This window comes from Chiloscyllium punctatum, chromosome 16, assembly GCF_047496795.1.
Source record: "Chiloscyllium punctatum isolate Juve2018m chromosome 16, sChiPun1.3, whole genome shotgun sequence".
Taxonomy (NCBI): Eukaryota; Metazoa; Chordata; class Chondrichthyes; order Orectolobiformes; family Hemiscylliidae; genus Chiloscyllium; species Chiloscyllium punctatum.
Genome location: NC_092754.1, coordinates 41,609,711 through 41,637,238, shown reverse-complemented (window position 1 = coordinate 41,637,238; position 27,528 = coordinate 41,609,711). Strand labels below are relative to the sequence as shown.

Genomic DNA, 27,528 nt, shown 5'->3' with positions numbered 1-27,528 from the left:
CAAAAAAGTAAAAGTTAACTATGATTTAAAGAAAGGCTTAAGATAAAGAATCCCTTGTTTGGTTTTATGGAATAGATTTCATGAGATTGCTCAGTGTACATGTCACAGAGGTGGCAGGCAGAACACCACTACATGTCTTCAGTTGCAATAGGAAAAGGTCCATGATTATCTTCAACTGCCTTGAAGGCAATGATTTTATTAAAATAGGATGTTAAAGGCTTCAACTCTCTGGGTGTTGGAATGAAAAAAAATTTAGGGTGAATTGTCCAAAGACAGGAAGAAGGAATGCAGACAGTTTTGGTTACACAATTTACTTGTATTATAGCAGATAGTCCATAAGATCAACACTGCTCATTCCCTTTCATAATGGCCATGCCAAATCTAATCAATCTAAAATGGACAGCTAATCCTCGTTTATGTATTGTTGCATTGCCTGACTGCACAAGAATCTCTCTGCTAACAGAAAGACTGCCTGCTTCCCAATATTTGTGTGGAATTATTAGTAATGTTGCCTTGGCCTGACCTATCCAGTATTTCAGTGACACCTGCTTATCACATAATAATTATCAGCCCCATACTTTGTAATATTATTCATTCTGCTCAATTTGTAAGAGACAACTTCATATCATGAGTGTAGGTGTCTGTAATGGAAGCTAATTAAATTAAGTCTGTAAACCCAATTTGCAAACCTTATTTAGACTGTTTTAGATTAGAATCAATCTAAACATCAGGTCATAGACAGAGAACACAGGGGGCCAACACCTTCAACATATTGTCTAGCTATCACCATTGTTAACAGCTAACCCGAGAATGCAACTTTAAAAAAAGGGTTTTGTAATTTACAAATGAAAGAAGTGAAACTCTCACTGTAATCTAACAGATGAAAGGCTTAACAGACAATCAATTTTTCAATGTATAATTTCAGTTACATCACACTGCAAATTTTTGCTATAAATTCTGTGTTACGATCGAGCCCTCCACTATCAACTGATGAAGGAGCGTCGCTCCGAAAGCTAGTGTGCTTCCAATTAAACCTGTTGGACTATAACCTGGTGTTGTGTGATTTTTAACTTTGTACACCCCAGTCCAACACCGGCATCTCCAAATCATTACTTAGACTGCGTTGCTGTGTTTTATTCATTCCAAATCTATTGCCTGCACCTTAAGTTGCACCATGCTCTGTTTGTCAATTCCCTTCACATTCGCTGACCCCTGCTGGCTACTAAGGTTTACTGCTACCTCAAATTTAACATTCCTAACCTTGCTTTGATGCCTCCCACCATCTTCTTCCCTGCATCCTATGCCAACCTTACAGCTCTCTTTGCATTCCTCCTAATTCCTTCAACCAACATTAGCAGACGGGCCTTTAGCTGTTTTGGTTCTTAACCCTGGAAATCCATCCCCAAGTCTCTCCACCTTGCCTCCCTTCTTTAAAACCCCCTTCCTTGATGAAGTTTTTGTTACCCGAGATCTCTGAGACTTAATGCAATCAAATTCTGACTTGATAACATTCCTCTGAAGTGCCTGGGGAGGTTTTACTACTTAAAGGCTGCTATGTAAATATAATTTGTCGCTGTTCACATGGAAACCAATAAAACCCCTGATCCACTCTCATCTGCTTTGAAAAAGTTGCGTTGCTTTGAATCTTATTTTCATTCTGACTCAATAAGAATTGGATTATGCAAGATAGTAATACTTTCCAGCTCACATTTGTCCTTTCCTTACTTTTGCCTTTGAAAAAAAAGGGACAGTGTACAGTGTAATAGCTTTTGTGATTTGAAACCCACAATGGCCCAATACAGTACTGACCAGTAGCAAAGCTGTTCAAGTGGGAAACCTGAGTCTTGCTGAAATAACTTACTGAAAAGTAAACAGCCAAGAGACTGCAGAGATAATTCTCCTGGTGATTGAGTTAATTAGTTCTTTTCATGTTGCTTTGTCATGCCCATTTAAGACCAGTATCTGGCAAAGGTTTAGCACTGGAATTGGAAATGACACTCAGAGTGCTGCACAATTCCTGCAACTGGACAAAATCACAGCTTCTTGAAAAAAGGATCAAGAACCAAACTGAAAACATAGAACGTGAAGCTTGCACAAATCTGACTTATGTCAAAGGATCTCAAAGAGAATAATTCATCAAATCTCTTTGGGGTTAAGAATGGAAATAAATATGGCTATGTTTCTTGAGATTCTTACATTATCAAGGCCTTGAGAATATCACCTACGGCCCTTGGATTGTTACTAATACATTTCCTGTACCCTTTGGTGATTTGTTAGTGAAAGGATTATTTACAGCAGTAAAAATTGAGAATGCTGGAGAATGTCTGGCAACATCTGTTGAGAGAGGAACAGAGTTTATGCTTAGAGTTTGATATACTTTTCTTCAACACAAGAGTCTTTGGACATAAAATGCTAACTGTTTCTCTCCGCACATATGTTGAGAGACCAGCTGGGTTTCTCCAGCATTTTTTATTTTTATTTCAGATTTTCAGCATCTGGAGGATTTTGCATTTACTTTAACTCTTAAGTGCTGTAACTGTAATCAATCACACTTCATTCCTACATTTTGACCTCATCGTCAGCAAACATGACCACCCTTTTAAAAGTCACCACTTTGAAAACATGCCAGTTGCCAAGTCTGTGCTACTGCATGTACTCCAATGTATGCTCTGTCCAAGCCTAGAGTACTGTATGGACTCCACACAATAGTGTGGGATACTGCACAGTAGCATAAGAGTACAATACATACTTTGTTCAGTAATATACTGTACATAGGAGAAAGTGGGACTGGAGATGCTGGAGATCAAAGTCGAGAAAAGCACAGCAGGCCAGGCAGCATCTGAGGAGTAGGAGATTTGATGATTTTTGCTGAAGGGCTTATGCCCAAAACGCCGATTCACAGTACTGTACATACTCTATCCGGCAGTAGAGAATACAGTACATACTCCAAGCATAAACGAAATTATTACCTGGAAATGGTTCACATTGTTTGTGTAAATGGGACATACATAGGGGAACTGTATCTATGATCTAGCTAAAAGATGCATTTTCCAACTCTGCAGTACATTTCTGGTTGAATTATTTGTGACTGAGGCAACAGAAAGTATTTTTTGGTATATCTCATGAAATCCATGGAATGCCTGAAACAAGGACTTTGAACTACAAATTTCCCTTCAGTGAATCTGCCCCCAGTCCGTTCAAACACAAGCTCATTGTTGTAAGGGGACTCAGCTTCCACGAACTTACCCAAATTGCGTGTAAGACGACTGATAGATCAGGGCATAATGATGAGATGCGAGGATCTGGGGGGGGGGGGGGGGGGGGGGTGTCTGGTTTCTTTCCTGTCCATGGATATCAATGAAATCTAGTGCTTTAGGCACTGGCCTCAGCATAGACTAAGGACTTGAAATAAAACAGGGGCCTTCCTAATTTTGAGTGGGACACAGCAGCTCAGGTAATGAGCCTTAGGAGAGCTAATCCAGACTTATCAATTACCCAGAGGGAAAAACCAATAAAACTGATGAATGAGACACAGTGGTTCAAAACGTCTTGTACAATTCAAAATAAAGGACGAGGACAATCATTTTTAAATATCATCGGTTTCTCCCTCTAGACGGTTGTCTCCAATGGACTGGGTGCAGGCAATAAGGATACACCTTGACTGAAATTTAATTTGGCTCTTACTCTGCACATAGAGAATGGATGTGGCAATGTGATATCCAGCATTGTTTGAAGCTTTGCAGGAGTACTCCGCTTCATCGGAATGCTCCACTGCAACAATCCGTAGAAGTCCGCCCTGAATGACTGCATTTGGTGAGATAATATTACCTTGGCCCCCTGAAATAAAGAAAAGAGTAACGATGGAATTGTCCCAATAATCATATTCTGGGATAATCATATTTCTATTAATCTAACAAGATGATTTTGTATTTTAACAGTTCAACATGTGGTATTCAAGTTAAAATTGCATGTCCTCGCCCATAATAGAGAAATTGCTGATGTAAATTTGTCATGTAATAATGATACCTGTGATCGCCAAATAGGCCATATTCATTGATTCAAGATATAATTACAACATGACCCACATGAGCAGCACAATGGACTCAGAGCAAATAGGCAGGAAATTTCTCACTGCGTCCCATCTTTTTCCTGAAGCTTACAGAATGGCAATTAAATCTCTTTTTGGAGTCTTCATTTCCTGCTTGAAATTAAAAATCGCGGCAATATTCTCTCGAAGTCCAAGAGGAAATATAAACTAGTGTGGTAATAACCCAACTGCTGATTTGCTCCAAGCCCAACCGTGTTGCTGAACGATTTAGTTCTGATGACTGCATTCAAAATGTGAACATAGGGATTGATCACGGATATTATTTTCTATATTTTGGATTGATAGAAACAGCACACTGATCCCATCACTCAGGTTGTGATCTTTTCACATCCACTCTTATTTATTGCCTTTTATCAGGACAGTTACAAATCTGTGAACCTGCACAGTACAATGCATTGGTTTTGCAAAACTGATGATTTGTATCTCTGGCGATGAAAGATCTCAGAAGCTCAGATTTTAAGTGATCTGCAACTCTCCCTCCAGCTTGTCGGAGCAACACAAGACTAAAAGATAGCTAACATTCAACATTTCTAACCATTAGCAAATATTAGACTCTAGCTGGATACTCTTCCTATATTCCCAGAGTATTAAAAAATTATTTAAATGAGTTAACACTTCCATTAATTTAGCAGGTGGAGAGTTAAAAGTGTCTGTCCATAAGGAGTGCTTATACTTATTCAAACTCCTTGGAGGTGGCTGAGCAAACTTCCTTGCAAATTTTTCAGGAATCTTCAAGCTTGCGCCAAGATTTCAAAGTGCGTGCTGTCAGATTCAGACAGTGTTAGAGAGACTGGAATGGCTGGGGTGTGGTTTGTTGGTACATTTAGCATGCATTTCCCAAATGTCACTCAGTTGTATTTCTGATGTGGTCAAGAATTGGTCTGGAAACCTTTAGTTTGTTTGTGGTGTGTGTAGAATTACTGTGTCTGAAGGTTCTTTTAAATAAGGGTCTGTGTTACAGAAGGTCACTGAAGTGAAGGCAGCATTGTGCTTTTAATGCCAGAAAATGCTTTGATGATTAGTCCAACTGCAACTAAAGAAAATGACCAGCTTTTATGTTAGGAAATGCATAAGATTTTCAAACAAAATGAGTCATATTTGGGCATTTCAAAGCCTCATTCTTGGTCACGACATTGTGATTCCAGCCGCAATTTATACCTCAAGAGGGACTCATAGCAAATTGTTCAGTTTGAAAAGAAGCAGTTTCAGATCTTCATGCGCAGTCGAGTGGCAAGTTGGTAAGGTGGCTCAGTGGTTAGCACTGCTGCCTCACAGCACCAAGGTCCTGGGTTCAATTCCAGCCTCAGGTAACTGTGTGGAGTTTGCACATTCTCCCTGTGTCTGTGTGGGTTTCCTCTGGGACTCCGGTTTCCTCCCACAATCAGGTGAACTGGCAATGCTAAATTGCCCATGTTAGGTGTATTAGTCAGGGGTAAATACAGAGTAGAGGAATGGGTCTGGGTGGGTTACTCTTCAGAGGGGCGGTGTGGACTTGTTGGGCTGAAGGATCTGTTTCCATACTGTACAAACCCTAGCAGACTTATCTCAATGTTCAAGACCACTTTTATTTGGGTATTCTGCTTAGTTTCAGTCATGACAATACATGCAGTATGACTTTGGGTCATTTTAAACAATTTTAAAATGTTTCTAGTTGACAGATTGATCTTCTGGGTTGGTAAATTAGTGTTTCCAATTTATCAAATCAAAACAAAAGGTTAGTACTTATCTTTTGGCAAATTGGTGACAACAGTGGCACAGTAGTACTGTAGATATGGACTCAAGACCCATAACAACAGTGGAATTTAAATTAAATTATGGAATCTGGAACTGATGGTAGCAGTGATGTGGAGATTTTGGTGTTGCATTGGGGTGGACAAAGCCAGAAGTCACATGACACCAGGTTATAGTCCAACAGGTTTATTTGAAATCACAAGCTTTTGGAGTGCTGCTCCTTCATCAGGTGAAGTGGAGAGAAGTGCGCAGGCACAGAATAAATACATTCCCACAGTATTATACATAAAATACTACCTATATATCCCGTGTCAGTGCACTTCCCTTCCCTTCACCTGATGAAGGAGCAGTGCTCCAAAAGCTGGTGATTGCAAACAAACCTGTTAGACTATAACCTGGTGCCGGGTTCCTTTGACTAAATCTGGAATTGAAAGTTAATCACAACGATTGTAACCCCAAAACTACCATCAATTGCAGTAAAATCCCACCTGGTTCACTAATGTCCTTTAGGGAAGGAAACCTGCCATTCTTAACTGGTGTGACCTACATGGGACTCCACAGCCACAGAAATATGGTCGACTCTAAAATGGCCTAGAAAGTGGCTCAATTCAAGGGAAAGTAAGAACGGCAACAAATAAGTGCTAAAGGAATAGCCTTCAACTGTGAATTTTTAAAAAAGAAATTGTCAAAACAGCTCTTTGTGACTTCTGAAGGTTTCTTTGTATATTCAGATGGAAACTACAGCCCAAATGGTCATAAAATGGCGAGCCTCTGTCATTATTAAAATAGTGGTGGAGACTCAAATCCAGACGCTCTGTCCCTGGCCTTGATTTTGGGAGTGGGGGTGGAATGGGGTGGCCTCTAATTTATATATCCATGATTCACAGGGGGGACTGCATGCGTTAAAGTGCAGCTGTCCCTCTGTGATCTGACTTTCATTGTGTGGAACGTCTAAAACATGATTGGTGCTCTTTAAAGCTGTTGAAAGAAGGTTTAAAGAGTTTTTGGAGAGGAGGGCATTTTGATCACTTTGTGGGTGGTCAAATGCTCTCTGGGATTGTTAAAACTAGATATGAATGTGCCTAAGCAGTATATAAACTTCTGAGAGTTAGCAAAGGAAACTGTCAAGGTATTTAAAACTTCTGCCCATTAAATACTTGAAAAATATGAATAAAAAGACACAAGTGATTATATAATTGTTTTTAAGTTGGACTGTAAGTATAAATGCTTGTTATTATAAAACAAGTTAAATGTAGTGATTTTTAAAAAAAAGACCAACAATAGTATTTTTTATATTCATCAATGGACATAAAATCTCAGTATTGGATGAGTTGGTATGGTAATTGTGGGTGGTAGGTGGGGGAATTGGTTGCATGAGGCTATAAGAGGTCACGAGCATAGGATCGAGGGCCATAGTTTGTTTTGGAGGATAGGAGGGCCCAAGGAAGGTGAGGGAAAGTCTATTTTACCTTGACAGTTCTTTTCAATGCTTCATTAAAATGCCAATGTGCTAAGGCAGGTTTTCCAACTGGCAAGCTTCATACACATTCCAGTTTTGCCTGCCATGACTTTCACAAACTATCACTGCCCAGAATGAAAATCTGGAGAGCTGGGCACTTTATCTTGGGTTGAGTACTCAGAGTAGGGATTATTCTAACTCTCTGCTCCTGGAAAATGGAATTTAGGCCCTGGTGACTTCGGCCACTGTGCAGAGCAGAAGCTCAGTAGCTGATGTGCCCTCTCTGTTTTGAATTCTCAATTGTGAAATTTTGGAGCAGATAGCTCTGTGAATAATTCTAATACTGTAGCAGTGACTATCCTTCCTGAGCATGGTTAAAGTGCCAGATTGGTACAAGTTCCATTTTTAATTCAGGCAAACTTGGACACATGGAGAAAGTGAGGACTGTTGATGCTGGAGACCAGAGTTGAAAAGTGTGGTGCTGGTAAAGCGCAGCAGGCCAGGCAGCATCCGAGGAGCAGGAGAATTGATGTTTCGGGCATAAGCCCTCCTTCAGGAATGAGGCTGGTGTGCCAAGCGGGCACTGGGAGGCGTTGGGGGGCCTGGGAATATGATAGGTGGAAGGAGGTGAGGGTGAAGGTGATAGGCCGGAGAGGAGGTGGGGGCGGAGAGGTCGGGAAGAAGAGTGCAGGTCAACAGGGCAGAGAGAAACTAAATTATACTGACCAGCACTGGATTTGGCATCATTGGCTAGACAATCATTATGAAGTCCGTCATGTGCTCAGAAAAGACTGGTTTAGACATAGCCTTCACTGTGCTTACAGAGCAAGATTTGAGGTTAATAAAGCCATAGAGTGATTAATACCTGACTTGTAATGGAAGAGCCAGAGTTCCCAAACCAGAAAGGAAGAGTTCAGACAGGAACCTTCTTTGAGATCTACCCCATGACCTGGGCAACTTGGATTGAAAGCTACATTTTAGAGATTCATCAGCTTCTCAAGAGTTCACTCAAAGACTTTGATAGTTTAGTCCAGGTTTTTGTTCTCACAACATCACTACTCGGAGCACTAAATGGTAGGCTTTACCACAGTTCCTGCTGACCTCACTCTTTCCACCTTGACCGTTAAAGGTAATGAGTTAGTTAGCCTCATTGCCAAATCATCCCACAGTCTAATGTTTGACCTTGAATCTCTCAGTTGACAAAGCAATTTTCAAGCATTGTAGCTTATTCCTTATATAATTACAATGATTCCGGCACAGAAGGCAATTCAGACAATTCAGTCTTTCAACTTTCTTCCAATTTGATCTTTCCCTGTAACACAAATTCGTCCACTTCAAGTAGTTGTCCAGTGACTGTTTTGAAAGCCACAATCAGGCCTGCCTCTACCAATCTCTCAGATGGTACATTCCAGATCCTGACCATTCAGTGGGTTAAAAAAACTTTTCAAATTTCGCCTTTGGAAAAATAACCAATGTCCTCTGCTTCTTGACTCCTCTGCTATGAAGAGATTCTCCGCATTTACTCTGTCCATATATCTCTGTTAGAGCAGTGCTGGAAACGTACTGCAGGTCAGGCAGCATCCATGGAGCAGAAAAATCGACGTTGTAGGCAGGACCCTTCATCAAGAATCCTGATGAAGGGCTCCTGCCCGGAACGTCAATTTTCCTGCTCCTCAGATGCTACCTGACCTGCTGGGCATTTCCGGCACCACTCTAATCTGGAGTCTAATCTCCAGTCCTTACCTTTGCCCAGATCTCTCTATGCTGAGCTCCTCACTCAAATCTCCTCACAGCCATCTTTGAGGAGGACAATCCCAGCTTCTCCAATTTATCCCAGTAATTGAAGTCCCTCATCTTCAGAATGATTCTAATGATGTTTTTTCTGCACCCTAGTATCAACACATCTTCCCACAAGGGAGGCATCCAGAATTGGACACTAGCAGACTGAAGATCTTATGAGGGATCATCATAACCTCTTTGCTTTTGTATTTTACTTCACTTAATTGTGAAGCATGACTTAGATCAAATTTCTCATATTGGTAAAATCCATTGTTCTAGTAAGCATTTAATCAGGTTTTAAAAATGACAAACATTGGGCTAATTATAACATCACAGTATCATTAAGAGAACCTACCAAACCATTCCAGAGTTGGCGGTGGATTGCCAGTTGCAGTGCATCGGAATTCTGCGGTCTGCCCCTGCTTGATTGTTAGGATGGGAGGCTCAACTGTTGCTACAGGTGCTGCTGCTATAGCAAGGCAAAACATAATTTTATTCAAGTATGTTAATAGCAATATATTCCTCGAGGCCATTTGGTTTGCCTGGAACTGTACAGAAGCTCTTCTCCAAGCTCCATTGCCCAGGAGGGCCAGGGAATGAGAAATGAAGTAGATCCATGAAGTGAATGAATAACATGCTTTTAAATGATGAAAATAAATTGTTTGGCAACAGGCCAGTTAAAAAAAACAGGACTTTGTTTTGATCAAGGCATTATCAGACTGGAGTGCAGTGATTGAGAAGTACAGTGAGACACTAATTATTGCTGGTTTACAGATGTCTTGAGTGAAGCCCCAACATTTGCACCAATTCTGTTTAATTTGTGGTGGTTAGATACCATCAACTAATGAATCAAGGAACTGAAATAACAATGAAGTACAGTACATTTTGCAACTAAAAGAGGGAACACAATGCCCTGCGTGACCGTCAATTTATTGATCTGCAATTCAGAAGTCAAACTGGTGATGGAACCATAATTTGGGTACTTCCACACTCTTTTGATCCTTTATTGTATGAATGCCCTGTCACTGGACCCACAGATGCTTTAAGAATGGGAAACAAAATTGTCTGCTGTTGCTTATCCCGTAAAACCCTCTTTTATAAATTCAACTGATTTGGTGGCAATGCCCATCACCTAGATTGTCATTTGCACAATATTTCCCAGCATGATGACAATGAGGAGACCTTTATTCAAAGCCAGCTTTCTTTTTCAAGTAATAAGAGTTAAGAGTAATAGGGAATGCTGGAAAAACTTGGTGGGTGTGTCAGCATCTGTGGACAGAGAAACAGAGTTAATGTTTTGAGTTAGATATGATGCTTCTTTGGTTCCAAAGTCAACAGTTTCTCTCTATGCACAGATACTGCCAGACCTGCTGAGTTTCTCCAACATTGTGTTTTTTTTTCAGATTGCCAACATCCACAGTTTATTGCTTTTACAAAATAAATATGTACTGACACTAGAAAAGTGCGTGTTTGGAAAAAAAAACTTGTCAAAGGAACTGTGCATGAAAAAATGCCACAGATAATCACATAAGTGAACTGCCTAATGCTACTTAAATCTTAACTTTGCACATTGAGTTACTTAGAGAAAGAATGGAGACAATTAATTTATTTCGTTTGATTCAAAAACCCAACTTGAAACTGAAAAAGACAGATTGTACTCAATTTTGCAGATAGAATATCACACCCCTAATTTTCTTCCATCTTTTGGGAAAAAAATAGTTTTGAAGGTGGTGAGTTTTTCTCCTTTACTGAATATTCAAGTCTTCATGAAACTGTATGGGATCTTCTGCCATTATTTCTGGCCAGAATGAAATTTAAGTCTAGGAAATCTAGAAACAGGAGGAGAGTATTCAGCCCTTTTAAGCAGAAATGTCTTTATTTCACTGTTTCAGGATTCCAAGAATGAGCATGACTCTTTACAAGCATAACACCCTGACAATGTTTCCATCAATTGACTCCAAAGGCAATTAAACTTGCCACTGAAATGTTCGCTGAAATCAAAGTAACCCAATTAACACGTTCCAATGAACTGAACAGTCAGTTTGGTTTGTACTGCTTAATTGAATCAGTTGCAGAAAATGTAAAAACAGGGCATTATCCCTTCATTCACTGATTATATTGGTGTAATATTCATTGTTGCTGGGATTAGGAGATCTTGCAACTTTGGGAATCTGATACACTGATTCATGGGATAGTGAATTCTACAATCACAATCTCCAGCTTGGGTTAACTTTTATTTTTGGGCTGTTTTCTCTCAAGGTTGTAACATATTCATGAACTTTGCCTCTAGCAAGTGTGCCCTTTGTAAATTTTGAGATCATGGTGAAGTATAGTCGAGATGTACATAATTTGGGAATTCAGTACCAATATTAACCAAAGAAGTGGTGTATAGTGTCATTACATTAAGAGTAGCGCAATGTTCTCTCTGCCTAAAATGATAAATACACCTCACTGCACTAGTGTGATTTTTTCCCATGTTGTGGCCTAACTAAGGGAGGCTTCCAATCTACTGCCAATTAGGGGAAGTTTCATACAAGCCTGTAGACATTCGACTACCCAAGCTCATTTCACACACAACTTACTGCACACAGGAGACTTCTTCCCATGAGTCAGATCACTCTCTCCCTTATCTTTTCACTTAGTATCATCTGTCTTCCAAATTTTCTTTGCCAAAGATCCCTATATCCATCTCGCATTCTGACAGCATTTGGCAGTATGGTGGCCGCATTGGCTATCAGCAGATCAATTTTCATTCACAGATGTAATTGGCTGTTTAATCCAGCGCATCTGGCTGCATCATTTCAATCACTGTCAGGTTCTCAGATTTCCAACAGAGAAAAGCATCTGGGGCACTAAGCACAGTTGATAAGATTTAAAGACAATACACTGAAACAGTCCGAGTCGACCGAATATCTTACGACAGGCCAAGATTTAAGTAAGGGCACCTGGGCAGATTGTCTAGGCCCTCCTACAAGGGAAAAACTTTAAAGGTTTCATGTGACATTACAGAAGGTAAAACTTTGTGCTGTGTATAATTAAGGGCCACCTGACATTACATATTCCAAACACAGGTTACTGAAAGCCTACTGAGGACTAAAAGTGGAGTAGATCTCTGAAACTGGTCACATCGGCAGGGTGTCATGACCATGTCCTTTGAAGAACTTGCCTGTTTCCAATTTCTGTAAGTTCTCCATGGAATTGGCTTACTTTTACATGGGATTTCTATTCCAGTCACTGAAAGCAGTCCAGCTCAAAGTAGAACATTCACGTGATACTGTCAATATTTCTTTAGCGCTCATTTTTAATGAGTTTAGATTTCTAAGTTTTTTGACGGGTGAGAAAGGGAATATTTGAAACAAAATGTAATTCACTCGTCGTGGTACTGGAGAACTAAAGCAACTTTTGATAAATTTTGTCATTTTCACAAGTCCTCTTTGTAATATAAAAATAAGTTTTTAAATAAAGGTGAAACAAGTATTTTTCATTTATCAGGAACCAAGAGGTAATAAGTGGGTTATTTGGTGTAGAATGGCATGAACCTCTGAGCTGGGTCCCATGAAGTGGCCTGACCCTACAATGCTGATGCAAACTGACAGGCCCAATCAAGCCAATAAGCTGGTTTCACACTTTCTGTGCCAGCTTGGCAGCAGACGAGTACGAACAATAACACTGTGTAAAGTAAGGGAGATAATTCAGAGTTCTGGAGAAAGGGTCTGGGATTACAGCCAGCTTTTAATACATTATAGCAACTGCATGAGAGTCAGTTTTTGTTATTTATGCTGATGAGCGCAATGAAAGCAAGGACAAACCATCAGCAGCACAATGACTAAACTCAGCAAGGTTGGAAGTTCTCACCCAATTCTCCCACAGTCAGTCTGTGGCCAAAAGTCACAGGCTTCAGTTCTGCAACCATTTTAACTTTACATGAATCTGTCAGGTTTTGCTGGAGCCAGATGCTAAAATTTGACACCCTGAGATAACTTTCTTCGTGATGATAGTGCTGAAGAGACAAGTGAAGCAATGTGTGGAGGGATGCATGCAAATGATGATGCCAATGGAACACGACAAAATCCAACATAGCAGAAGAAATGATGGATGCTGCATTTTAGTTGCGTGGCCTTTTATCTGTAGAACCTTACTGTTCGAAAAAAATTGAAGTGAACTGAAATAAATTCTAACTTCAAATGTGCAAGCACTTTAGCCTGTGTTCTCCTTTGCTAGCAATATGGGAACAGGAGGTGGCAACTTCAGCCTCAAGAGCCTGTTACAAAATTTCATTTGATTTTAACTGATCTCTGTTTTGACCCCCTCTTGCCTAACAAAATTCTCAGTTCAATTTGAAATTTTCACCTGATCCCAGCTTCAACAGCATTTGGGGGCAAGACAGTTCCAGGTTCTCACTCCCCGTTGTGTGAAGAAATCCTTCAAAATGATCCCTGAATGAGTGAGCTCTGGATTTTAAGGATAATTCCCCTTAATTTGGACTCTCCAATCACAGGAAATCTATGCTGTTTGACTTGAAACACCACACTTAGACAACCTCATAAACTTCTATATTCAAAGGAATACAAGTCTGGTCTACATAAATTATTTTCATTACCTAACCCTTCTAAATCCTGGTGTCATACTGATGCAGCTGTGCTGTACTCCCTCCAAAACCCCTTTTCTGAGTTGCAATGCATAGAACTGAATACGGTACTATAGATAAAGTCTAATCAAAGCTTTATACAACTATCACATAACTCTCATCCCTTGTCATTCCAATGCATCAAGTTAGGAAAACTGACATTCTACTTTCATACTGATATTGAAGTCCAATTTTCACTTTGCCGATCACTACCATAAACATCATGATGGGTTAAAGTTTCCACCTTTTGAATACGTGCTTTCTTACTTGGCTGTAATGGTTTAACTTAGCTTGTCGCATGTATAATATTATGGATCCCATCCGTTGAAATTGTACGCACAGACTTGGGATACAGAAAGACCCTTTCCCGGATAAACGTAGTGTCGCAAGCTTCACCATACCAAAACAAAATGTTAAAAGTTGCCATCGGTTGACAATAAAGCAGATTGACAAATTACATGTGTAGACAAACATCATCTCATGCTGACACAAAGTGTGATCTGACATTGAAGCAAATGAATGATTTAGTCAGGCTCATGCACAAAATCGGCAGTGGGGGGTGGGGTGGGGTGGGGGAGTGGGGGGTGGTAAACAACATGCCAAGAGTGGATCTCAAAAAAATTATACAGTCTTCTGTTTGTATGCATGCACTTTTTAAAACATCATTCTACAAGGTTACAACTTGTGAAAATTAACTGCATCCAATGAAACATCACAATCACATCTGACATCATGGGCTAATGTTGGTGTACGTACTCCATTTGCAAATGCAGAGATGACAGGGTGAGGATCTGCTATTTTTTGAATGGAAGGTTATAAATGCATTGTCCGTTATCTCTTCATCTTGAATGGAGTCAGCAAAAATCCTCTTTCAAATGCATGCAAATGCAGTGCTTCAGAATAGTGCTCATCTGCTTAAAAGGGACAGGTGACCTAGGAATGAATGAATATACCCTGAAAATTGGAGACATTTCTGTAGAAAGGATGAGAGTAAGGAGAAAAGACTTGGGGCTTTTTTAAGGAATATATTTATATGTAGGGGAAAGGGGATGAGAATCCACTGTCGTACTTAATGCCATTGAATGGTATTAGGTCATCCTTTACAAGTTCTGCTTTGCTTACGAAGAATGTACACCAATGATTTGATAACTTTTGGATAGGAGTGTGGATAATAGATACATATATGAGAAAGAGAGAGAAAGATTCCAGAAAAATGAATGTCATACCATGCCGACTTACATTGCTTGTTTCCTTCTAGTATTTCAAGTGATTGAAAATGGAGCTGTGATGTAGCTGTGGAGTTAACACGTGACATTAAATATCTAGTGATTACATGATATGAGGACAATCATACCCCATTCATCTCCAGATAGTGAAAAGCAAAAAACATACCACATGGCTCAGATTCAGACTGGATGCATATACAATGACCTCACTGAAAATGTTTGTCAAGTTAAGCATCTACTGTCCTAAAAAAATCTGTTCTTGCAACAGAATCCACATGATGAAAAGACAAGTAGATGAGCACTTTCAGTTAAGTTGCAAACATTTAGCCCAAAATATATTGATTAGTTCAGTTGAAGGTTCTGCACTGAGTCAGAATCTAAGATCCAAATACTTTGCTTTTCAGTCCATCATTTCACTGTATGAGGGGGAAAATCAATTGACCAGGAAAATGTACTTTCAAAAAAATGTCAATTTTCTTGATTGTGACACCAATTGAAGGATTTAATCTTGGAGGTGAAAGAAATGACTGAACTAGGAAAGGCAAGGCCTAAGAATTGGAAAAGAAGGATGAGAATTTTCAAATGGGGGGGATTCTTTAATTAGGAACCCTGTAGCACAGGAAAGACTGGTGAATGGGGCTCGGTTTAAGGGTAAAAGGTCATCTAAAATGGTACTGCTCAAGTTTACAGAAGTCAGAATGTGGGAGAGCAGCTAGGAGTACATTGGAGTAGACAAGTCCACAGGAAGCAAAGGCATGACTGAGGATTCACAATAGTGTCATTGTTGGATGATGCTACTGAGAAATAAAAACTTTTAGTGGTGGTGTGGTTTGAATTAGAAATTGCCTTGGGGGCAAATGTGACACAAGTTTACACAAGGTTTAATTCAGTCTCAGACAGTTTCTGGGAATGAGATGTACTTGGCTGCAGAATAGAATGAAAATGGCTTTGCTTTTCTTAATATTTAACTTGGAATATTAAGTGACCCTATGCTTCAAATCTACTTATGAGGTAAATTTTTTAAGGAGGAAGGAGTTTTATTATGAAGAACTACCATCTCATCACTGAGTCATGTAAATGAGTTATGTAAATGAATTAGAGTTTTTCTTTATGTCAATCGTCACAAAAATGAGTTCACCATGATTGGCTCCTTTGGATCTCCCAAACCAAACCATACAGGAGTTGAAAGAAAATTGTAACTACTTAAACAATGGTCAACTGGTTTGCAAGTCTACACACTGGCTATGACTTGGTATGACCAGCACCTTCAACTTTTCTGAAGAAGCATAAGCTTTTCAATGCAGAGATGAGCACACCCTCAGAATGCAGTAGGGACCAAGGAAAGGTTGACAGCATTAACTTCATTCTGCAAAGCTCTAGCTGGAGTCTGTGTGTCTCAGGCCATTTTCAAGGTTGGGAATAATGCACAAACTCAGTGACTCCAAAAAGACCAAAGCGCAACAAGCAGGAGCACAGAGTAGAAGATGGGAAATGCAGAAAAAATCAGGTCTTTTGCTGAAGCCAGTGCAGAGGAGATGCAGTGAGGCTGAGAAGCAGAAATTGAAAATGAACAGGGTAAAGATGAGGAAATTAAGGAAAACAGAAGGATGGAAGAGGAACTCAATTACAATAAAAGGCATGATGTACAGGAAGCTCAAACAAACGATTGTCTTTTAGCACATACAGAATCCCAGTTAAAAAGATCATGGCAAGTGCAATCAATTCAAAACAAATTGCTCAAGAACTCTAATAAAATTCTTGTGAAGTAAATGATCCCCATGGTAGGCTTATGTGGAAAGTCAGGAGGCATGGGATAGTGGGAAGTTTGGCCAGTTGGATAGAGAACTGGCTAACCGGTCAAAGTCAGAGAGTGGTGGTAGATGGTAAATATTCAGCCTGGAGCCCAGTTACAAGTGGAGTTCCGCAGGGATCAGTTCTGGGTCCTCTGCTGTTTGTAATTTTTATTAATGACTTGGAAGAGGGAGTCGAAGGGTGGGTCAGTAAATTTGCAAATTATACGAAGTTTGGTGGAGTTGTGGATAGCGAGGAGGGCTGTTGTCGGCTACAAAGGGACGTAGATATGATGCAGAGCTGGGCTGAGGAGTGGCAGATGGAGTTCAACCCTGTCAAGTGTGAGGTTGTCCATTTTGGAAAAACAAATAAGAATGCGGAATACAGGGTTAACGGTAGGGTTCTAAGTAAGGTGGAGGAGCAGAGGGATCTTGGGGTCTATGTTCATAGATCTTTGAAAGTTGCCACTCAGGTGGATAGAGCTTGTAAGAAGGCCTATGGTGTATTAGCGTTCATTAGCAGAGGGATTGAATTCAAGAGTCGTGAGGTGATGTTGCAGTTGTACAGGACCTTGGTAGGACACATTTGGAGTACTGTGTGCAGTTCTGGTCGCCTCATTTTAGGAAAAATGTGGAAGCTTTGGAGAGGGTGCAGAGGAGATTTACCAGGATGTTGCCTGGAATGGAGAATAGGTCGTATGAGGATAGGTTGAGATTGCTAGGCCTTTTCTCATTGGAACAGAGAAGGATGAGGGATGACTTGATAGAGGTTTATAAGATGATCAGGGGAATAGATAGAGTAGACAGTCAGAGACATTTTTCCCGGGTACAACAGAGTGTTACAAGGAGACATAAATTTAAGGTGAAGAGTAGAAGGTATAGGGGGGATATCAGGGGTAGGTTCTTTACCCAGAGAGTGGTAGGGGCATGGAATGCGCTGCCTGTGGAAGTGGCAGAGTCAGAATCATTGGTGACCTTTAAGCGGCAATTGGATAGGTACATGGATAGGTGCTTAAGCTAGGACAAATGTTCGGCACAACATCATGGGCTGAAGGGCCTGTTCTGTGCTATGTTCTGCGTTCTATAAATATCACTCAGCACTACTTGAGAAGAATTAGGATCCATGTCCAAGATCAGCTGACTTCACTTCAGGCACTGATATGGCTCCTTTTTAGTTTCAGTCAGGAGGTACAGAATTAAGAAAGACTATTCTGCCAATGAAGCAGTGTTCACATTGAACAAGTAGAGTCTGCTCTGATCAACGTTCACTAAACAATTTAGCTTCCTGAATAAGACAAATCTCCAAGAAATTCTCTTCAAACAACAACATAAGTTTTGGATCAATAATCCCATCTGCACCTCATACTTTCTGGTCAAATTTACTGAAGCAAACCTGAGAATTTCGACGACACAGTAGAGTGATCAACATCTGTGAGGAAAGGAGTTGTCTATCGGTTTATTTGTCCAACAGCGTGGAAACAGGCCATTTGGCAAACAAGTCCACACCAACCCTCTGAAGACTAACTCACCTGGACCCATGCCCTGCCCTATTACTCTACATTTACCCCTTACTAATGCATCTAACCTGTGTTACATCTAATGCTGTATACAATTTGGCAAAGATCAGTGATAAGCCGGAGGACTGGAAATGTTTTAGAAACCAATCAATGATGATTAAAAATAAATAGAGGGAGTAGATTTACTTTGCAGGTAAACCTGAAAGTAATATCAGGACAGACATCAACAGCTTATCTAAAGACATAAACAAGAGACAGGCCAAAGTTAACAAAGCCCCTTTAGAGAACAAGGCTTGGAATAATAATAAGGAACCAGAAAATGCAAAGTATTTATTCAACTCCTCCAGCATCAGTCTTCACATTAATAGAAACAAACAGCATTCTAAAAATACTAAATAGTCAAAGGGCAAAAGGAGGAGAGAGAGTAAATACTATAACTACCACTGGAGTAAAAGTCGAGGGGAGTTGATGGCAGTAAAGACCCTATCTGATGGGATGTATCCTAGTATATGAAAAGAAGTGACAAGAGATAGTTAGGATTAGAAATACTCCAAGAATACTTAGATTCAGACAAGTGCCAGGGGATTGGAAACTGCCCATGTCACACTTTTATTTAAAAAGGAAAGGAAACGAGAACAGGCAACTTAAAGCCAGTTACAGTAATGCCCATTTCTGGGACAGTGCTAGTTTATTACAAAAGAATGTCATATCAGAGCTTTAAAAATTCACACTATGATCAAACAGAATTATCATGGCTCCACAAGTTGGAAATCATCCCTGACAAATTTATTAGAATTCTTTGAACAAGTAACAAGTAGCAGACTGGGTACACAATACAGTCCCCCCATGTCAAAACTAAATTATTGAGGATGCAAAACATCAACTTTGTGACTTGTCAAATTAACAGGATTCTGAGGCTGAAAGCTTGTAAAACTTTCACTCCTTTCATAACACATTTGGACTTGATTGGAAGACCTTTATTGCACTCTGGCTGGTGAGTAGCACTCAGGCATTTGCTGTTTTGCTCCAATTCTGATCTGGCTTAAATAACGTGTATATATCTCTTTATACTCCAACTGCAGTGCAGGATAAACCTTATATTGTAATGTTAAACCCCTTGTGTAAGAAACTCTTTGGATTACCTGACACCATTTTATGAAAGACTAATTTATGATTGAGAGCTAATTTATCGTTGATCACTGCAAGCTGGTTGTGCTGCTTAATAATGTTATTACTGTGGTAAACGGTGTCCCTTCAAGATCTAATAATAAAGCCAGCATAGGCTCAAATGCCATGCAGAGCTTGATCAGGAAACCTGAAACTGGGATATCTATATGGCATTTTGAAAATTCTTTTCTCTTGAAACTGGAAGTCAGAACCTATGATGCTGATATGGTTTAGAAATTACAGGGCTTCTCGCCAGAATTGTTGGAAAAGATAGACTCATTGGCCAATCAGCTGTGAAAAGATTTTTCATATTTGCCAATTCTTCCACAAGATACCAGATACATGACAGGTTAGAAATGCACAACATCAGACTCCCCTTACTGCCTATCCATGTGATTCAAATGCTTTCTAACAACAACATTCATTCGGGTAGGAAATCTGCCAACCTTACATTGTCTGGCTGACGTGTCACTCCAGACTCCTAGTAATGTGGTTCACTCTTAACTCTGGGCAATTAGGTAGTAAATGTTGACTAATCCAGTGACAGCCACATACCGTGAATTAATAAAAACGAAATGCCGTTTATAACTCAAATACTGTTCTTACTGTGCAAATAGATGTTCACTATGAAAGGAATACTTGCCCATAGAGATGAGGCAAATTCACACATTAAGTTTATGCAAGAGGCAAGACAGGTAAGGCACATGTACTCAGGGCATAGCTGGAAAATGGGACTGGGATATCATAGCAATTGCAGAAACATGGCTCAGGGACAGAAAGGACTGACAGCTTAATATTCCAGGGTATAGATGCAATAGGAAGGATAGAAAGGAGGGTCAAGAGAGGAGGAGCAGTTGCATTTTTGATTACAGATAACATTACGGTTGTACTTAGGGATGATATTCTGGGGAGTACGTCCAATTAAGTTATTTGGGTGGAACTGAACAATATGAAAGGGATGATCACCTTACTGGAATTGTATTATGGACACCCCACACCAACAGCCAGCAGGAAATTGAGAAGCAAATTCATAAAGTGATCTCAGCTATCTGTAAGAATAATAGGGTGGTAATGAAGGGGACTTTAACTTTCCAGACATAGACTGGGACTGCTATTATGTTAAAGGCTTGGATGGAGATAAATTTGTTCAGAGTGTACAAAAATATTTTCTGATTTAGTTTGTGGATGTACCTACTAGAGGAAATAAGGCAGGACAAGTGACTGAGGTGTCAGTGGGGGCACACTTTAGGATCAGTCATCATAATTCTACTATTTGCAAAATAGTTATGGAAAACGATTGACCTAATCTAAAAGTTATAGATCTAAATTGATGGAAGGCCAATTTTGATGGCATTAGGCAAGAACTTCCAAAAGTTGATTGGGGGCGGATATTCACAGGTAAAGGGATGGCTCTAAAGTGGGAAGCCTTTAAAAGAGAGTCCTGAGACAATGTGTTCCTGTTAAAGTGAAAGGCAAGGCTGTAAGGTGTAGGGAATGCTGGATGACTGGAGAAATTGAGGTTCTGGTCAAGAAAAAGAAGGTAGCATATGTCAGGTATGGACATCAGGAATCAGGTGAATCCCTAGAGGATTATAATGGTTAAGCAGAATCCAAAAGGATTCTACCAATACAGTAAGGACAAAAGAGTAACTAGGGAGAGAATGGGGAATCTATTACACAGTTCAATATGTAAACCAAGATAGAACACGAGCACCAGTTGGTTATAACAAGCATCACTAGGGAAAAAAAAAAGCAGTGTAAGTTTGAACTTAGTAGCAACAAGCTAACAAGGATTCAGCTGGAAATCTTTCACCTACCAATGGAAGTACTGGTCCAGGATTCCAAAATCTGCAAATCAGTATCAACAAGCTACATAAAGTCGTAAACATTTGTTTAAAAACTCATGGAATCATATAGAACATGATCGCCAGCATGGAACAACTGGGCGGAGTGGACTGTTTCAATGCTGTAAATAATACATAGTCCTCCATCATCTTCAATGAAGGGGAAAATTGAATCAAGTTATGATTTATTGCATAATTTAGCAGAGAAGAACCAAGTTAAAAATATATTTTTCTTATGCTGGCTACATACCTGTAAGTAGCTGAAGACAAATATGGAGCAGAAATGTAACTCAGAAATAACCCATAAAAAGTGGTCAAGGCAAGAAGCCATTTAATATGACTCTTGCTTGGAATCAAAGTTTAAAGGGGCATTGCCCCAGTGATATGTCTGCCTGTCACCCAAGTTTACAGGTTAAGATTCTTACATTGATGATATATAAAGAGGCAAGATTCTTGCAGTCATTACTCAATATTTCCCCATCGCTTTCTGAATTTTCATCTCATTCTCGCAGGTGACATGCCTGCATTAAATGATTTCCTGTACAGGGTTTTGTGAACAGGCAGCTCAGTCCCAGGTTAATTTTATTTGACTTATGATTTAGATTCCTTCTAACATTGGCTCACTACTCCTTGAAGCTGAGAAGACTGCACTCCAGTGTCTGTGCATGCCCGATTTCAGGCAAGAAAATAAACTGTAGAAAAATAACGTTGAAACCTTTACATCAAAAATCACAGTGATGAAAATGAGAAACTGCTCAGCAAGGGTAGTGAATGGATACGAAAAAGTTAAACACAGCAATGATGCATAAGTAGCAGGTTTTGAAGACTCTTGATTACAACAATAAAAGAGGCTGGGTACACACATGCATGTTAGTATATGCAAAAGCTTTACTTCTGTACAAAATACAATAAATCAGTTTTACATGGCTTTTACTTTCGACTTGATTCACCAGCTACAACGGTGGCAGGAAAAAAGGGAGGCAATTTCAGATCAGTAGTTCACATTGTATTGTGTAAGCACCAATAACAGCTGTGATTTAAAACAAGACACTGTCATATCAGGAACTTTTTGAATGCAAGCAGAAAATTCTGGTTGAGAAACAGAACAAAGGGCCTTAAACAGCTCACAGGGCAAGCCATTTTGCCAAGCAAAAATTGTACAGTGTCGTCTTGAATCACTTCAATAGCATGATCCAAAACATTGGCTGGGATCATGTTTTAATAAGATCTTGCCATTGTGACCATCTTCATTATAACTTTAAAAAGTGCTCCAATAGCACATCTCCTGAATGCTTGCATTGTAGAAATCCCTGTCAACAGTCCTTTAAAATACCTTCGCAGCTGAGGGTCAAGATTTTGTACATAACGTCACAATTGCATTACTTAGTAGCAGTAATGAGTTGCCACTGCTGTCAATAAGATCTCTCTCCGTTAATCTGAAAGAAAACCTGCTTTCTGTGCAGAGAATAAAAAGGTAACATTAACCCATCCAAATGTATGGGGCCCTTTGAGATGATGCCGATTACCTAGAATACTGAACTCGGTTCCGAATATTGCCAAGACAACTCCTAATTTTCAATGTATTCAAATTGACACTAGTTAAAAGATTTTCTTCAGCCGATTAGTAGGCCTTATATTATTTTGCCCAAAATCTTCCCCCATTACCTTATAGTATATCGGCCAATGGCATCTTTAAACCCCTTTCGGATGAACCCTCTGCTAATGTGTCTCCATGATCAAGACACATCTGCAGCTATTGAAAAGAAACACTGTTCACGTTTTTTGAAGAAGTAACAAAGAAGATTGATGAGGGCAGAGCAGTAGATGTGATCTGTATGACTTCAGTAAGGCCTTCAACAAGGTTCCCCATGGGAGACTGGTTAGCAAGGTTAGATCTCATGGAATACAGAACTGGCTCAAAATTAGAAGACAGAGGGTGGTGGTGGAGGGTTGTTTTTCAGACTGGAGGCCTGTGACCAGTGGAGTGCCACAAGGATCGGTGCTGGGTCCTCTACTTCTTGTCATTTACATAAATGATTTGGATGCAAGCATACGAGGTTAATTTGGTAAGTTTGCAGATGACACCAAAATTGGAGGTGTAGTGGACAGCAAAGAGAGTTACCTCAGATTACAACAGGATCTGGACCAGATGGGCCAATGGGCTGAGAAGTGGCAGATGGAGTTTAATTCAGATAAATGTGAGGTGCTGCATTTTGGGAAAGCAAATCTTATCAGGACTTATACACTTAATGGTAAGGTCCTAGGGAGTGTTCCTGAACAAAGAGATCTTGGAGTGCAGGTTCGTAGCTCCTTGAAAGTGAAGTCGCAGATAGATAGGATAGTGAAGAAGGCGTTTGGTGTGCTTTCTTTTATTGGTCAGAGTATTGAGTACAGGAGTTGGGAGGTCATGTTGCGGCTGTACAGGACATTGGTTAGGCCACTGTTGGAATATTGCATGCAATTCTGGTCTGCTTCCTATCGAAAGATGTTGTGAAACTTGAAAGGGTTCAGAAAAGATTTACAAGGATGTTGTCAGGGGTGGAGGATCTGAGCTACAGGGAGAGGCTGAACAGGCTGGGGCTGTTTTCCCCGGAGTGTCAGAGGCTGAGGGGTGACCTTGCAGAGGTTTACAAAATTATGAGGGGCATGGATAGGATAAATAGACAAAGTCTTTCCCCTGGGGTCGGGAGTCCAGAACTAGAGGGCATAGGTTTAGGGTGAAAGGGGAAAGATATAAAAGAGACCGAAGGGGCAACATTTCATGCAGAGGGTGGTATGGGTATGGAATGAGCTGCCAGAGGATGTGGTGGAGGCTGGTACAATTGTAACATTTAAGTGGCATTTGGATGGGTATATGAATAGGAAGGGTTTGGGGGGGTATGGGCGGGGTGCTGGCAGGCAGGACTAGATTGGGTTGGGATACCTGGTCGGCATGGACGGGTTGGACCGAAGGGTCTGTTTCTATGCTGTACATCTCTATGACTATGACTCTATGACGTGGCTCTCCTGAAAGACAAGCTGCAGAACAATTCCTAGCTACCATCAATGATCTGCCAAACACAACCAATACAAATTGTTAGTGTTTCAGCCTCCTTAGGCTAGTCAGTCATATGGCTGGCTGGCCTTGCATCACTCATAAATCATGCTTGGTGCTGGATTAAATTGGCAAGATTTGTAAAATTTTTTTGTAGCTTCCATTGAGGATTTTATTGCATGTTGAAAATTTCTCTCTCCAAACCGCCCCCTCTGCCCATTTGCACCACCCACCCCAATCACACACTTTCAAAATTGTCAGCCAGAAAGTCCTCGCAATTTTAAAACCTGGACGAAAGAAACTGTATCTAGTAACTCAGATCTCAAACCCTCAATCCAAATTCTGAAACATGTCAGCTAGTTTTATTCTTATGCACCTGCCCATAAACACTAATTGATTTCTTTTCAATTATGCTATGTCTTCCGTGCCTTGCATACCTTCCCAAAGGATGTTTTAAATCAATAGGTGTACCCCGCTATCCCATAGTCATAGAGATGTACAGCATGGAAACAGTCCCTTCAGTCCAACTCATCTATGCCAATCAGATATCCTCATCTAATCTAGTCCCACCTGCAAGCACTTGGCTCATATCCCTAAACCCTTCCTATTCATATACCCATCCAGACGCCTTTTAAATGCTTCAATTGTACCAGCCTCCACCACATCCTCTGGCAGCTCTTTCTATCGACGTACCACTGTCTGCGTGAAAAGGTTGCCCCTTAGGTCTCTTTTATACCTTTCCCCTCTCACCCTAAACCTATGCTCTCTAGTTCTGGACTCCCACACCCCAGGGAAAAGACTTTGTCTATTTACCCTATCCATGCCCCTCTTGCTTTTATAAACCTCTACGAGGTCATCCCTCAGCCTCTGACACTCTGATTAACTAGCCCCAGCCTACTCAGCCTCTCCCTATAGCTCAAGTCCTCCAACCCTGGCAACATCCTTGTAAATTTTTTTCTGAACACTTTCAAGTTTCACAACACCCTTCCAGTAGGAAGGAGACCAGAACTGCATGCAATATTATAAAAGTGGCCTAACCAATGTCCTGTACAGCTGCAATATGACCTCCCAACTCCTGTACTCAATACTCTGACCAATAAAGGAAAGCATACCAAACGTCTTCTTCACCATCCTACCTACTTGTGACTCTACTTTCGACAAGCTATGAAGCTGCACTTCAAGGTCTCTTTGTTCAGGAACACTCCCTAGGACTTTAACATTAATTGTATAAATCCTGCTTTGATTTGCCTTTCCAAAATGCAGCCCCCCTCACATTTATCTAAATTAAACTCGATCTGCCACTCCTCAGCCCATTGGCCCATCTGATCAAGATCCCGTTGTACTCAGAGGTAACCTTCTTCGCTGTCCACTACACCTCCAATTTCGGTGTCATCTGCAAACTCACTAACTATACCTCCTATGTTCAGATCCAAATCACATCCAAAAACTGAGTCATGCCTTGACCTTTATCAAGTACCTCTGGCACGATCAGGTAAAGAATGACCAACTTGAGAATGGTCAAAAAGTCTGGCACTGGAAAAGCACAGCATATCAAGCAGCATCCAAGGAGCAGGAGCGTGACATTTTGGGCATATGCCCTTCATCAGGAATGTAGAATTGGGAATGATGCAAAGCTACACTGAAGAAAACCAATAAGATTAGATTAGATTCCCTACAGTGTGGAAACAAGACCACACCGACCCTCCGAAAAGTAACCCACCCAGAGCCATTTCCCTCTGACTAATGCACCTAACACTATGGGCAATTTAGAATCACCAATTCACCTGACCTATACATCTTTGGGTTGTGGGAGGAAACCAGAGCACCTGGAGGAAACCCTCGCAGACACGGGGAGAATGTGCAAACTCCACACAGACAGTTGCCTGAGGCTGGAATTGAACCTGAATCCCTGGTGCTGTGAGGCAGCAGCGCTAACTACTGAGCCACTGTGCTGCCCCATCATCTTCACCTTTTTCTTTCACGGGGGTTTAGTATCTTCGAAATTCAGTTCCTCAAAAGGCAACGGCTGCACAATCTTTAAATATTTTAAAGGCGCAATTTGATAGCTTCTGGATTACCAAGGGGATGGAAGATTATTGGGGACATGCAGATTAAAATTAGATCAGCAATGATCTTATTCAATAGCAGGCTCAAAGGGCTGATTGGCCTACTTTTGTACTTTGTTTGGATGTTTGCGTGTATATGACTCTATAACTTTCATTCCTCTAGCCATGTAGGCACAAAATTGCCTTGAAGGTAGGAGACAGAGGGTAGTGGTGGAAGGTTGCTTTTCAGACTTGTGACCTGTCACCAGCAGTGTCCTACAAGGATCGGTGCTGGATTCACTGCTTTTTGTTATTTATATAAATGATTTGGATGTGAAGATCAGAACCATGGTTGGTAAGTGTACAGATGACACCAAAGTTGGCGGTGTAGTGGACAGTGAAAATGACTCCAAAATTGGCGCTGCACAATATGACCATGACCAGATGGGCTGAGAAGTGGAGTTTAATTTACATAAATGTGAGGTGATGCATTTTGGTAAGGCAAATCGGGACAGCACTTATACAGTTAATGGTAAGGTCCTGGGCAGTGTTGCAGAACAAAGAGTCCTTGGGGTGCAGGTTCATAGTTCCTTGAGAGTGCAGTCACAAGGAGACATGGTAGTAAACAAGACACTTGGAACACTTGCCTTTATTAGTCAGTGCATTGAGTACAGGAGTTGGGATGTCAGGTTGTGGCCATACAGGACATTGGTTAGGGCACTTTTCGAATGTTGCCTGCCATTCTGGTCTCCCTCCTGTAGGATATTGTGAAACCTGAAAGGGTTGAGAAATGTTGCCAGGGTTGGAAGGTTTGAACTACATGGAGGGGCTGAATAGACAGGGGTGATTTTCCTTGGAGCTTCAGAGGGATAATTTTATCGACTTTTATAAAATCATGAGGGGCATGGATAGGGTGAACAGCCAAAGTCTTTTTCCTAGGATAGGGTCGTCCAAAGCTAGGTTTGAGGTGAGAGGGACAAGAGATAAAAGTGATCTAGGTGGCAACATTTTCATGCAGAGGGTGGTGTGTGCATGGAACAAGCTGTCAGAAGTAGTGGGAGCTGGTACAACTACAACACTTAGAAGTTATCTGGATGGGTACATGAATAGAAAGGGTTTAGAAGGATATGAGCCAAGTGCTAGCAAATGGGACTAGATTACTTGAGGATATCTGGTTGGCATGGACAAGTTGGACCGAATG

General features: G+C 40.6%; 1 protein-coding gene across 14 annotated transcripts in view; it reads right to left on the bottom strand.

The window, feature by feature from the left end:
- hspg2 (heparan sulfate proteoglycan 2) overlaps positions 1-27,528 on the bottom strand; it is a 529,465-nt gene that overhangs the window by 150,088 nt on the left and 351,849 nt on the right. For 10 of the 14 annotated variants that reach the window (XM_072586792.1, XM_072586797.1, XM_072586801.1 and 7 more), the window contains 3 exons: positions 14,944-14,997; positions 9,433-9,546; positions 3,685-3,837 (listed from right to left, as the gene is read on the bottom strand). In XM_072586792.1, the coding sequence (XP_072442893.1) occupies positions 3,685-3,837; positions 9,433-9,546; positions 14,944-14,997 (321 nt within the window). The remainder of the gene's footprint in view (positions 1-3,684; positions 3,838-9,432; positions 9,547-14,943; positions 14,998-27,528) is intronic. The other 4 variants (XM_072586798.1, XM_072586804.1, XM_072586807.1 and 1 more) reach the window with 2 other exon arrangements.